At 45.6% G+C, this 13,358-nt stretch overlaps 1 protein-coding gene across 2 annotated transcripts in view; it reads right to left on the bottom strand.

The window, feature by feature from the left end:
• Positions 1-13,358, bottom strand: part of Rps6ka2 (ribosomal protein S6 kinase A2) — a 277,337-nt gene that overhangs the window by 83,686 nt on the left and 180,293 nt on the right. For both annotated transcript variants that reach the window (XM_055615970.1, XM_055615971.1), the window contains one exon: positions 1,805-1,921. In XM_055615970.1, the coding sequence (XP_055471945.1) occupies positions 1,805-1,921 (117 nt within the window). The remainder of the gene's footprint in view (positions 1-1,804; positions 1,922-13,358) is intronic.

Below are 13,358 nucleotides of genomic sequence, written 5' to 3'. Positions count from 1 at the left end.
AAAGACAGGATCTCACATAGCCCAGGCTGGACCGGAACTCAACATGCTGCTGAGAATGGCTCTGATCGTCTGATCTTCCTGCCTCCATCTCCAGGATGCAGAGATTACCGGTTTGTTCCTTCACATCCGGTTGATGCAGCGCTGGGAACTGAACCAGGGCTATGAGGGCACATGGTAAGTACTCCATCCCTGTGCTACAGGGCCGGGCATCCATACACAGTAATTCGCCATCAGACGTACCACAGCACTGGACCTCCTTCCTAACTTTTTTTAAATGGCCCCATTCCTGAGCAAGATGTGTTCAGGTTGAAGGCAGCTCTGACCAAACACCTGAACTTCCGATACACCTCTGCGGAGCTTGGGAAGTGTCCTGTCCCCCTGCTCCCCAGGAACTCGGTGCTTCTACTTTGGGATGGAGCTGTGGCAGCCACAATAAAGCAGGAGTCACCCAGAAAGTCCAGCCAGGCAACCACGGCCCATGGAAGCACTACTGTCCTGTCAGCTATGTCCTGGCAAAGAATGACCCCGCTGGTGTGAGCTTACACAGGAGGAGGCTTCTCCCTTATGAGACAGCACATCATTAATGCTTCTGAAATGCAGGAAAGGGAAAGAACTCTTGCCTGTGTTTTCAAATCCTGGCACTTAGAGAAAAAATCATCTCCAATTTCCCTCCATTCTGCTGTCACCTCAGATGGGCTCAGTTTTCAGTAATAGCTGTGTACATATGAGAGACATATACTTCTTTTGCTTTCATAAACCTCAGGATCCTACTAAGCACCCATGTTGCAAACCTCATGATTTTACTGGTAATATACATGAGTATAAACAGGCTCCTTGTCACTTGATTATGTAGAAAAGAAAGAAGGAAGGCATTCCGCCTAATAAACATAGTCAAATGAATGGAGTCTGTGAGAGATCGCTCCAAACCTCAGGGCTCCTGCATTTGAGTCAGATTGGAATGAGCCTACCCTCTTTCTGGCTCAGTTATGTGAAAATTGGCAAGATTCAGCAAACATCCACATGCAACACAAAAATAGTTGTTCTAAAGCGCCAGGACGGTTCTGTTAACACTTCAGGAAGCGTTGGCTTCATGGTGTACGTGGACCCTTCTGCTCTAGCATTCAGGCTGTCAGCGCTTGCCTATCTAGCTGCTAATCCAGCGGAGACAGAGTAAGGACCACACTGTGTATGGATGGGGCATTGAAGAAAGAGCCAGCACTCATCTCCTAAAAGGAATCAGCCGCTATTGCTATGATCTGTGGGGCCACTGTAAGGACATGTTCAGGAACAGTACACAAATATCCCAGCTTGGACTCATGACTAATTTAACTCACAGCACACTTATATAATAAGTTAGTTAATTTATTTTACAAGTGGGGAAACCAAGGTATCAAAGGGCAAGACTACTGTGTCATTGACCCAGGTGAGGAGAGGAGACAGACTCCAAATCCCTGCCTTCCTAATTCTTGAGTGACAGCTGTGTAGGCCAATCCAGAGAAGCCCCCCCCCTTTCTCTTTTTCTTACTCTTTCATCACTCTCTTCCTTTTCAGAAAACTGTTGAGGATGGCTCTCCCAAGACTTCCTGGCTCAAATGCAGTAATCTGGCTTCTTCAGCAATAACCACAAGCCAAGAGGACACTGATGAGCATGATAATGTGGGAGGCCTGGCTCTCCATGGCTCATGATTCTCACGAACACAGGCTCAGTTAACGTGGGCAGATCCGCGACCAAACTCCGCCAGAGTCAGCCAGTACTGCCTTTGCATCTGATGACGGCCCACCAGTGCCGACCCATTCGACTCACCTTTCCATATGACCCTTGTCCTAAAACCTTTAGGAGCTCGAACTGGGAAGGGTCTGCCTTCTCAAAGCCTTCCTTCACATGGTTGCTAATGTCAATCTCCTTCACGATGCCTTCTTCCTGCAAGACACAGCGATGTGCAGTTAGGACACAGCCAGGCCCCCTTTAATCCATCTGTATCGCTTCCCTAAAGCGGAGACAGTTGTCTGCTCTGTGGGCTTCCAGCATGGGGGGTTGAGATGGTGTGCTATGACTGGCGCATAAGCCTTTAACTGCTTTCTCTCCTCCACAGGTTTCTGTCACCACGTTTTACCAAGACCACGAGGAAATCTGAATGGATTTTCCATGAAACCCACTCTGCAGTTAACAGTATGCAGTTAACGGCCTCAGAAGACCAGGAATCAAATGGTGACCCGATGGTGTCAGGCTTTACCACTGTACTTGGGAGACTGGGAGAGGTTCCCACATGGAAATGTCCAAATCACGTTCCAATATTTTTGACATGGGCAACGCAAAGAGTGCTACAAAAAGAGCCTTTCATCTCTATAAAACCCATCCATCGATCACTACGATGTCCATCATTTTGTCCTGAAGCTCTGCAACTTCCCATGTATGGGAAATGCAGACTCCGCCCCAACACCAGCCATTGGAGTGAGGAATCTGGACAGCAGGTGTCACCCCAGACATCAGAAAGCGCAGGCCAGGAAGTCATCCTCGAACAGCCAGCAGGAAGCCACCCTCCTGCCTCTTTCCATGCAAAATGCAAAGCCCAGTTTCCTCTCAATATTTGAGTTACACAGCTGCAGGTAGACTCTGTTCTCCATTCAAGGACTGACTCCAGGCCTCCCACCTCACCTATCCAAAATCAGATGCTTGTGAATGACATCACAGTGGCAACAGCCATTTACATTACATTGTAGATGTATAATTCAGGGAAGTAGGTGGCCTGGGACCACAGGTATATACCGCCATGCCTGGCTCCCTGTCTCATGTTGAAATTGTTGCTTTCTCTCCTTGTGAGGCTGGTCATTTTATCCAAAACTCTACAGGGGTCTCAATGCAATTCCCCCAGGAATAAGACATCCACTCCTAAATCAGGGCCATGGATCACACTAAATGCAGGTTTCTGGCACAGGGCCAGAGAATAGGACTCTTAAAAATAACTAGATGTTTGGGGAAAGAAGCCAGTTTCAAGGGCAAATGCCAGCTCCACTTACAAGGATCTCATCACCTCATGACTTATGAGAGAGAAAACAGAGCCCAGGGTCATCTCTGTGTGGAAGAGATGACAATGAACTTTAAGAAATCCTACTGAACCGCTGCCAGGGTTCCAGAACGTTCTCAGAGAGCAGGAAGTGGGAAGGACAGCCATGACAATAGCTACCAAGAGTAGGGCCATGAACAGGGATAATTAGACTTCTTCCCTTCTTGTTTTTATCTCTTTTATGCCTTTCTCTTGTCTTGTTGCTCCAGCTAAGGTTTTGAGAACTACGTTGAATAAAAAGGGTCAGAGTGGACATCGTGTCTCATTCCCAACTTTAGAGAAAATGTTTATAGTTTTTCTCCACTTAGTCAATGGTTGGCTACAGGTTTGTTGTATAAACCACATGCTCTCTCTCAGATGCAGATTTAGCCTATAATGTATACATGTGTGCATGTGTGTATACATACATGTACACATACACAAGTATGAAATAGAAAGGACAGTGAAGGTACTCGTGGTACCTTAGCAACAAGGCTGCCTAAAAAGGACATGAACAATGACACAATTGTGGAGGGGGAAATCTCACAGGGCCCCAGCCCTAGACAAAAACACTACAGGCAACTAAGAAGTACTGAGAGAGAGGGAGAAATAGCTGACCTCAGGGGTGAGTTTCCTAATTGATCATCTAATTCCAAATGGTCAGTCCTGAGACCACTAAGGATACTCAGGAGGTTGGATGTGTACATTTGTGCATTTAAACATGCATAATGATAACAGTTAAACAAAGAGGTCATGAATTTGAAAGGGAGTGAGGTAGGTGTACATGGAAGGGGTGAGGGGAGAAAAGGAAAGGGAAAGGAAAGATATAATTATATTTTAATTTTAATGTGATGTATATTAGATAGGAAGGAAACCAAAGGAGGATAAAAATAGTTGATGGATGAGGGGTGAGCAAAAAATGACACATAGGACATAAAAAGAGGAAGAGAGACTGAAGGGGAAGTTACAGGAGGTCCGTGTTGCAGAGTGATGATGGAGATAAAGAAAAGAAAAACAAAAAACACACTTTGCTCCAAAATGCACAGGGATATGTAACACTCCTTATGCTAATTTTAATATTTTGTAATTAAAAAAGAAAACCAAGAGTTGGTCCCCAGACTAGCTGCTTTGCCTCTGTCCGGTTACCCCATGGAGAGTTTCAATATCCTGCCTTTCCTTTTCCCATCCTTATGAAAAGCTAATGCAAGTTAATGGTTGTTAACTAGTGATGGAGAAGACATAGAGAACCTTCCCCTGCTGACTTCCCAACTCACTGGTACCTTCAAAGATACCTTTTAAAAAATAATTTCCTATCTTATCCAGCATATCCACTGTCATGAGTGACAGGCAGGGAAAGGACTCTGCCTTCCATCTCTGGCCTCGGCTATGTCCTCAGCTTCCTGCTAGTAGACCTTCTTTTGGATCCTTGTAGAGAAGAAAGTGCCAAAATGGATGTGAACCTGCTGCCTCTATTGTATGCTGCTTTCACTATCCCAGTGATGCTCGCAACAGAACCCAGACCAAACCAGACACAGACTTCAGGATTCCGTTTAAATGATTGCAGGAGGGTGTGGTTTACCTGTTTCTGAAACTGATGAAAACTTTTGGACAGAGGCCTCACGAAAAGGAATACACTAAACAACTTTCTCCCTCCCTCTTCTCTTCCTTTCTCCCTCTTTCCCTCCCTCCCTCCCTCCTCTGCCTCTTCTTTCTTTCCTTTTTATTGCAGTCAACATAGCCACTTCACATTTTTAAAAAAAAAATTATGAAATATTTTGCTAAAAGAAATGGATTTAGCTCCAAGCTTTCTAGTACTCTCCCTCTCCAACAGGGTGCTATTGTCTAACCTTGCTTGGTCTGTCGAGCTGTCAGAGCTGGGAACCTGGCATAAAAGGAAGACTCAAGCAGAACAAAGATATTTACCAAAGCCTGTACAAACCAAAAATTACAGGCTTTCAGTGACGAGTGCAGATGAAGGCTGTCAAGAGAGGTGACAGACTGGAGCTGCATCCCCCAGCTGCTTCCCTTTAAGCCTCACAACACAGTTTACTCCTGAGATAACGTTTTCACTCCCCCAGGCATACTGAGCACCAAGAACCAAGAGAACTACAGCAAGGCCAGCTTCAGCCCTCTCTATGACAGTGGATTCCATTCCCGAGCTCCTTTTTACCCTGCACCCTGTGACATGCTTCAGAAGAAGCAGGCTGGCCTGGCCAACCCTCCCAGAAGACACGAGGGCTCTTATCATCCATCTCAGTGTCTGGAGGATCCTCCACAGGACAAGATGCATATTGCACTAACTGTATATTCTCCGAAGTGTCACTGTCTACCCAGCAAAATGTCTACACGGTATCTACTCTATAAGCACTTGCACAGAAATCAAGGGACATTTATTTTGTGGGATGGTTTAAGACAAATGTGTCACACCGCCGTGTTGGCCCCTGTAGGACAGCCTACAGAGTTGGTATGCCCATGACATCATCATCCTAGAGACACCTTCCCTACTCGTAGTGCAAGAAGAGTTGAGAATTTTCTATAACCCTGAAGCCATTATTTCTAGAATACATGTATTTTTACATTTGAAGAAATTACATTGGAACAGTTGCAAAAAGTCATCCTTGCTTGAGGTTCAGCAAAGTATTTCAATCCTGTGCACCCAGATTACATGTGCCACACTGAGCTCACACACCCTGTCCACCGCACATGAGACTTTGGTGACGGCATACCTCTGGTCATGGGATGGCAAAAAGTCAATTATTCACACCAGATGAAGTAGACTGAAACCCATCCAGTGAGGATTCTGATCTGAACTGTCAAGTGAGAATTCTATCATTTCCTGAACCCGAAGAAAACCAGGTCTGGTTATGGAGGCATACAGCAACAGAGCAGAAACTCCCATAATCGTAACCTGTAGCCGGGTAGTCTGAGCAGAGGCCTAACAATGTTCCCTACACTGTTGTCAGCTATCATCTGGTACCCGGGGCTCTACCAGCAGTGCAGAATCTCAATGGCTTCACTGACGTAGCATAAGAACAGACATTAAAATAACTGCCGACATTAAACCTCTATGAGGGGCTGCATTTGCACTGTGGAGGTATGAAGCTTCTTGGTCACTTACTAGTGAATACTTTTGGGGTTGGCCTCTTTTTAAAAATGTATTTATTCACTTTACATTCTGATCGCAGCCCCCACCCTCCTCTCCTCCCAGTCTACCCCCCTCACACCACCTTCCTCTTGTTCTTCCCTCTCCTTCTCCTCAGAGAAGTGGGAGGTCCCCCATGGACCAACTCTCCCTGGCACGTTAAGTTGCTGCAGAAGTAGGTGCATCCTCTCCCACTGAGGCCAGACAAGGCCGCCCAGTAAGGGAAATGGGATCTAAATGGAGACATCAGAGTCGGAGACAGCCCCTGCTCCAGTAGTTGGGGGATCCACATGAAGACCACGCTGTGCATCTGCTACATATGTGCTGGGGGCTGGGACCAGTCCATGCATGCTCTTTGGTTCGTGGTTCAGTCTCTGTGAGGCTCCATGGGCCCACATTAGTTGATTCTGTAGGTCTTCTTATGGAGTCCTTGACCCTTCCGGCTCCCTCACTTGTCCCCCCAACTCTTCCATAGGGACTCCCTGGGCTCTGTCTAATGTTTGGTTGGGGGTCTCTGCATCTGTTTAAACCAGCTGCTGGGTAAAGTCTCTCAGAAAAGTTATGCTAGCCTCCTGTCTACAAGCATAGTGTCAGGGAGTGGTTCTCTCCGATGGGATGTATCTCAAGCTGGGCCAGTCTTTAGTTGGCCATTCCCTCAATCTTTGTTCCATCTTTGTCCCTGTACATCTTGTAGGCAGGAAACACTTGGGGTTGAAGGTTTTATGGGTAGGTTGAGGTGTCCACATCAGGTTCCATATCCCCCAGTTAGGAGTCTCAGCTAAGGTAGCTCCCATAGACTTCCTGGGGCCTTGCCTATCCCAGGTCTCTGGCATATCCCAGAAATGTCCCCCATCTCCAATTTCCGTTCTCTTACCCAGCCCTCTATCCCCTTCTCTCCCTACTCCTAATCTTTACCCCTGCACTCCTCCCCATTCTCTCTCTTACCCAGTTCCCTCCCTCCCTCCATGTCCAATGCCTATTTTATTTTCCCCTCTGGGTGAGATTCAAGAATCCTCCCTTGGGTCCTCCTTGTTAGTTAGCTTCTTTGGATCTGTGGATTATAGCATAGCTATCCTGTCCTTTATGGCTAATATCCACTCATAAGTGAGAACATACCATGCCTGTCTTTCTGGGTCTGTGTTACCTCACTCAGGATGATCTTTTCTAGTTCTATCCATTTGCCTGAAAATTACATGATGTCTTTGTTTTTAATAGCTGAGTAGTATTCCAGTATGTAAATGTGCCACAGTGTCTTTATTTCAATTCTTTGGTTGAGGGGCATCTGGGTTGTTTACAGTCTCTGGCTACTACAAATAAAGCTGCTGTGCATAGCTGAGCTAGTGTCCTAGTGCTATGGTGGAGCATCTTTTGGGTATATACCCAAGAGTGGTATAGCTGGGTCTTGAGGTAGCACTATTCCCAGTTTTCTGAGAATCAGCAGATTGATTTCCACAGTACAAGTTCACACTCCTACCAGCAATGGGGGAGTGTTCCTCTTTTTCTACATCCTCACCAGCATGTGATGTCACTTGAGTTTTTGATTTTAGCCATTCTGATGGGTGTAAGATGGAATCTCAGTCATTTTGATTTGCATTTCCCTGATGACTAAGGAGGTTGAACATTTGTTTCAGTGATTCTTGGCCATTAGAGCTTCCTCTGTTGAGAAGTATCTGTTTAGCTTTGTACTTCATTTTTTTAATTGGGTTGTTTGGTTTGTTGGTGCCGAAGTTCTTGAGTTCTTTATATATTTTGGATATTAGCCTTCTGTCAGCTATAGGGTTAGTGAAGATCTTTCCCCATTCTGTAGGCTGTCATTTTGTTTTATTGATAGTATCCTTTACCTTACAGAAGCTTTTCAGTTTCATGAGGTAACATTTATTGATTGTTGATCTTAGAGCCTGTGCTGTCGGTGTTCAATTCAGGAAGTTGTCTCCTGTGCCAATGAGTTCAAGGCTCTTCCCCACTTCCTCTTCTATTAGATTTAATGCAGCTGGTTTTATGTTTAGGTCTTTGATCCACTTGGATTTGATTTTGGGGCAGGGTGAAAAATATGGATCTATTTGTATTCCTCTGCATGCACACATCCAGTTAGACCAGCACCATTTGTTGAAGATGCTGTCTTTTTTTTTTTTCCACTGTGTGGTTTTGGCTTCTTTGCCAAAAATCAAGTGAGTGTAGGTGTGAGGCTTTATTTCTGGATCTTCAATTGATTCAGTTGATCAACTTGCCTGTTTTTATGCCAATACCATTACTTGTAGTAGAGCTTGAAATCAGGGATGGTGATACCTCCAGGAGTTCTTTTATTGTACAGGATTATTTTTAGCTAATCTGGGGTTTTTGTTTTTCCATATGAAGTTGAGAATTTTTTTCAAGGTCTGTAAACAATTGTGTTGATATTTTGATGGAAACTGCATCGAATCTGTAGATTGCTTTTGGTAAGATGGCTATTTTTACTATGTCAAATGGACCTAACAGATATCTATAGAACTTTTCACCTAAACTCAAAAGGATATACTTTCTTCTCAGCACCTCACAGAACCATCTCCAAAATTGGCCATATAGTCAGTCACAAAACAAGAAATAAACCGACAGAAATAACCTCTTATATCTTATCAGATCATCATGGATTAAAGCTGGACTTCAACAATCACAGACAACAGAAAGCCTATACAGTCATGGAATAACTCTCTATTCAATGACCACTGGGTCAGGGAAGAAATAAAGAAAGAAATTAAAGAATTTCTAGAATTCAATGAAATTGAAGGCACAACATAAGCAAATTTATGGGATACAATGAAAGCAGTGCTAAAAGGAAAGTTCACAGCACTAAGTACCTTCATAAAGAAATTGGAAAGATCTCATACTAGCACCCTAACAGCACACCTGAAAGCTCTAAAAAAAAGGGGGGGGGGAAGCAAATATACTCAAGAGGAGTAGACAGCAGGAAATAATCAAACTCAGGGCTGCAATCAATAAATTAAAACTAAGTGATTAATCCCAGCATTTGGGAGGCAGAGGCAGGCAGAGTTCTGAGTTCAAGTCCAGCATGGTCTACAGAGGACTTCCAGGACAGCTAAGGCTACACAGAGAAACCCTGTCTGGAAAAACCAAAAAGAAAGAAAGAAAAAAAGAATAAGATAAATAAACAAAGAGAACAATACAAAGAATAAAGGAAACCAAAATGGAGAGCTGGTTCTTTGAGAAAGAAATTTGAGAAAATCAACAAAGGCAGAGAGACAATATCCAAATTAACAAAGTCAGAAATGAAGATAGAGAGCTGGGCACACGCCTATAATCCCAGCACTCAGGGAGGTAGAGGCAGGTGGGTCTCTGTGAGTTTGAGACCAGCTGGGTCTACAAAGCAACAAAGCTAAGGCTACAAGAAAGAAAAAAAAAAAAAAAGGAAAAGAAAAAGAAATGTAAAGGGGGACTTCCAACAGGGGTGATGGTGATTCTCTTGATTGGCAAGAAAAGTGATTAGTTTAAAAGGAATGGCCAGCCTTGATGTGGTCCTTGAGTGGCAAGCTGTTGGGGCAGAGCAGGAAAAAACCTCAGGGCTAACCCAGCTAAGAGAGTGCTCCCAGTCAGAATGACAGGTCTTCTGTGCTTTGCTCGGCTATCACTGTGATCACATCACTACAGCTCTGGCGTACCCGCTACTGGAAAGCACCGCGCCTGAGCCAGCCAGCACTGCTGAACAGGAACTTTGGCAAAAAGCCATGGCACTTAAAAGAGAGAACCAACCTACTAGCACTTTCTTTTGGAAGCTTCCAAACTGTTCTTCTTTCTTAGAATGACAGCGTGGGGACAGGAGTGCAAATCCCCACTGAGATTTGTGTAGGTATTCTTGGATCTTACCCAGAACTCAGCCTCACGGCAGCACGCATAGCACTGGGCAAAGTCTTCTCCTGGCTAACTGGATTCATATCTCAGAATGTCTTCTCGGAAGACAGTGACAGCAGTGGGGTGGGGATGAGGGGGTGCTCAGGGTGATAAGGTTTATGGGACATACTAGGACATTTCTAGGGGTTGCTACCCTTGAAGCAAATGATACAGCTCAAAAATTCAACCTTCAGACCTTCACAGGGTGATATGATTTTCTTTTACTGTATTTCTAACTTTTAAAGTAACAGTTACCCAGAAAATCACTGCCATGGCTTTCCCATATTTTATTTTATTTTTTACTAGACCATGTGCATTTTAAGCTCATTTCAAGCCTTATGGCTAACATACTTCCCGCCGGAGGCCAGCTTCATAAAGCCGAGTGTGGCCGTGGGCCTGCCTCTGCTCCCCACAGCACTTGGTGTGAAGAATGCAGTGAGCAGGGAGCTGCTGGCTGCATGAAAACTCACAGTTCTGTTCCGTTTCCACCCTCTCCAACTGTGGATGTGTCCCGATGGGGGAGGCTACAAGCGCACATGACAACTAGAACCTCCAGTACAGGCCTAAGCACAGTTCCTGTCTCCCAGATGAATGCCGTTTTGCATGAGGAAAGGTATCCCCTCCTCCTGGTCCCGGATGCTCCTGTGTCCCAGTAAAAAAGACCTGTCCCTAGAAGAGATCAAAGCATCGCGTGGAGTGAGGGCCTTCCTCCTTCTCACCTAGAGAAGTGTCCCTTCATCCACTGTGGTGGCCTGAATAGAAATGGCCCTCAGAGGCTCATATACTTGGATGCTTGGTTATTAGAGAGTGGTTCTACTTGAAAGGGATTGGGAGATGGGGCCTTGTTGGAGGAAGAGTGTTACTAGGAGTGGGCTCTGGGATTTCAAATGCTCAAGCCAGGCCGAGTGTCTCTCTCCTTGCTGCCTGTGGATCCAGATGTAGGACTCTCAGCTCCTCTGGCACCATGTCTGCCTGACTGACACCATGCTTCCTGCCATGCTGATAAGGGACTAAACCTCTGAATGGGAGCCAGTCGCAACTGAATGCTTTCTGTGTAAGAGTTGCTGTGGTTATGGTGTCTCTTCAGCAACAGAACAGTGACTAAGACATCCAGTTGATATCACTGCACAGCCTCTGATGCCCTGCTTATATGTGAGAGTGTATTTTAAGAAGACCATGGAAAAGGGGAAGAACATCTCTAGATAAAGGGGCACATAGGAGAGGATGATAGGCCATCCTTAGGATGTGACAGTTGCCAAGAAGGGACAGTTTGGGGGGGAGGAAACTCAATGACAGCAGTGAGATAAGAGCTGCCACTCATGTTTCCCCAATCTTGGGGAAAGAAAAGAATTCCTGAGTCTTTCTCTCCATATCCACGAACTACTAGAATTCGCCTCGTCCAGAACTGGTCTATTAGGATGCAGCAGGCTCCTTAGAAGATGTTCTCTCCTTCGAAGCTCAGTCAGCAGATTCAAAGAGGCCCCTCTGCTGTAGGCGACCCTGGCCCCTTCACCACTGGGCAGCCCCCTTCACCTCCACATGGAAGCATCAGGAGCCTTGCCCTCCAGGCTCTGCATTTCCCCTGGCTGCTGCTGCAGCCATTCCACACTCTCACTCTTCTTGGACTGTATAGTTTTGACCTTCTTCCTAGAAAGGGATCCTGCAGCCAGTGAACACTATTCATGCATGCCAGCACCTCCCAGGAAACACTACTCACACAGGTCATCCCCACCGAGTCACCTGGCCTCTCTACAGACAACCCCTTGGCATGGAAAGAAGCAAGGTGCCCAGACGGGGATGATGGATCAAGAATACCAGGTTAATCCTGGAGACTCCCGAAATGGGAGGGGGAGACTCAGTGCCAGCCAAGGAGCAGGATAAATAGCACAAACCTACACAGTCAGAGAAACAAGAGCCAAGAGAGAATCAGGCATTACTATTTTCTCATCAATTAGAACAGTTCTACAAATGCTGCCTCAACTGAGTGCCCTTCTTTTTTTTTTTTTAGTTTATTTTAATTTTTTTATATTAATCACAGTTTATTTACTTTGTATCCCAGCTGTAGCCCTTCCCTCATTCCCTCCCAATCCCACCCTCCCTTCCTCATCTCCTCCCTGATCCTCTCTAAGTCCACTGATAGGGAAGGTCTTCCTCCCCTTCCATCTGACCCTAGCTTATCAGGTCTCTTTAGGACCGGCTGCAATGTCCTCCTCTGTGGCCTAGCAAGGTTGCTCCTCCCTCAGGGATGGGGGGAGGTCAATCAGCCAGCCACTGAGTTCATGTCAGAGACAGTCCCTGTTCCCTTTACTAGGGAACCCACTTGGATACTGAGCTGCCATGGGCTACACTGAGCAGGTGTTCTAGGTTATATCCATGTATGTTTCTTGGTTGGAGAATCAGTCTCAGTAAAGACCTCTGTGCCCAGATATATTTGGAACCTGTGGAGCTCCTGTCCTCTCAAGATCATCCTGAGTGAGGTATCCCAGAAGCAGAAAGACACACAAGGTATATACTCACTTATGAGTGGATACTAGACTCAAAAGATAGGATAAACATCCTAAAATCTGTATACCTACAGAAGCTAAACAAGAAGGAGGACCTGGGGTAAGTGATCAATCCTCACTTAGAAAGACAAATGAGATGGACATTGGAAGTAGGAGAAAACAAGAAACAGGACAGGAGCTTTCCATAGAGGGCCTCTGAAAGACTCTACCTAGCAGCGTATCAGAGCAGATGCTGAGACTCATAACCAAACCTTGGGCAGAGTACAGGGAATCATATGAAAGAAGGGGGAGTTAGTATGACCTGAGTGTTCTTCTTCTAGGAGGCGGTGTCCAGTGCTCTGGTGAGTTCCTCTAGAACCCAGTGAAAAGCACTGTAACTTGCTGATGTGCCCTTCACACATCTGGGCATCAATCTGTGATTAGTTAGCCTGTAATCATGTCTCTCGCAGAGGCAGACCTAGAGGACATTGGTGGCTAGTGCCACATAAGTGGACCGGATACATAACGCATCATATGTTCTGGCCATATCCAAGAATTCCCTAGACAAAAAAAAAAAAAAACACTAGGGAACCTAGTCACCATCATGCAAAGGCCCTGGTGTATGGACCAGTATCTCTGGTTAACTCTGTCTCACCAAACACATGCTCGGGAACCAGAAAGACCAGCTTCCTGACCTTGAGGCTGCACCCTTCTTCCCCAGTCTTCACTGTATACGAAAGAAGAAAACACTGTCAACAGCCACTCCTGTTGCCTCACTCCTCCTCCTCCTCCTCCTCCTCCTCCTCC

Source organism: Psammomys obesus, unplaced genomic scaffold, assembly GCF_907164565.1.
Source record: "Psammomys obesus unplaced genomic scaffold, mPsaObe1.curated_primary_1811, whole genome shotgun sequence".
Lineage (NCBI taxonomy): Eukaryota > Metazoa > Chordata > Mammalia > Rodentia > Muridae > Psammomys > Psammomys obesus.
Note: the sequence above shows the minus strand (reverse complement) of the source record. Positions and strands in the feature narration are given on the sequence as shown.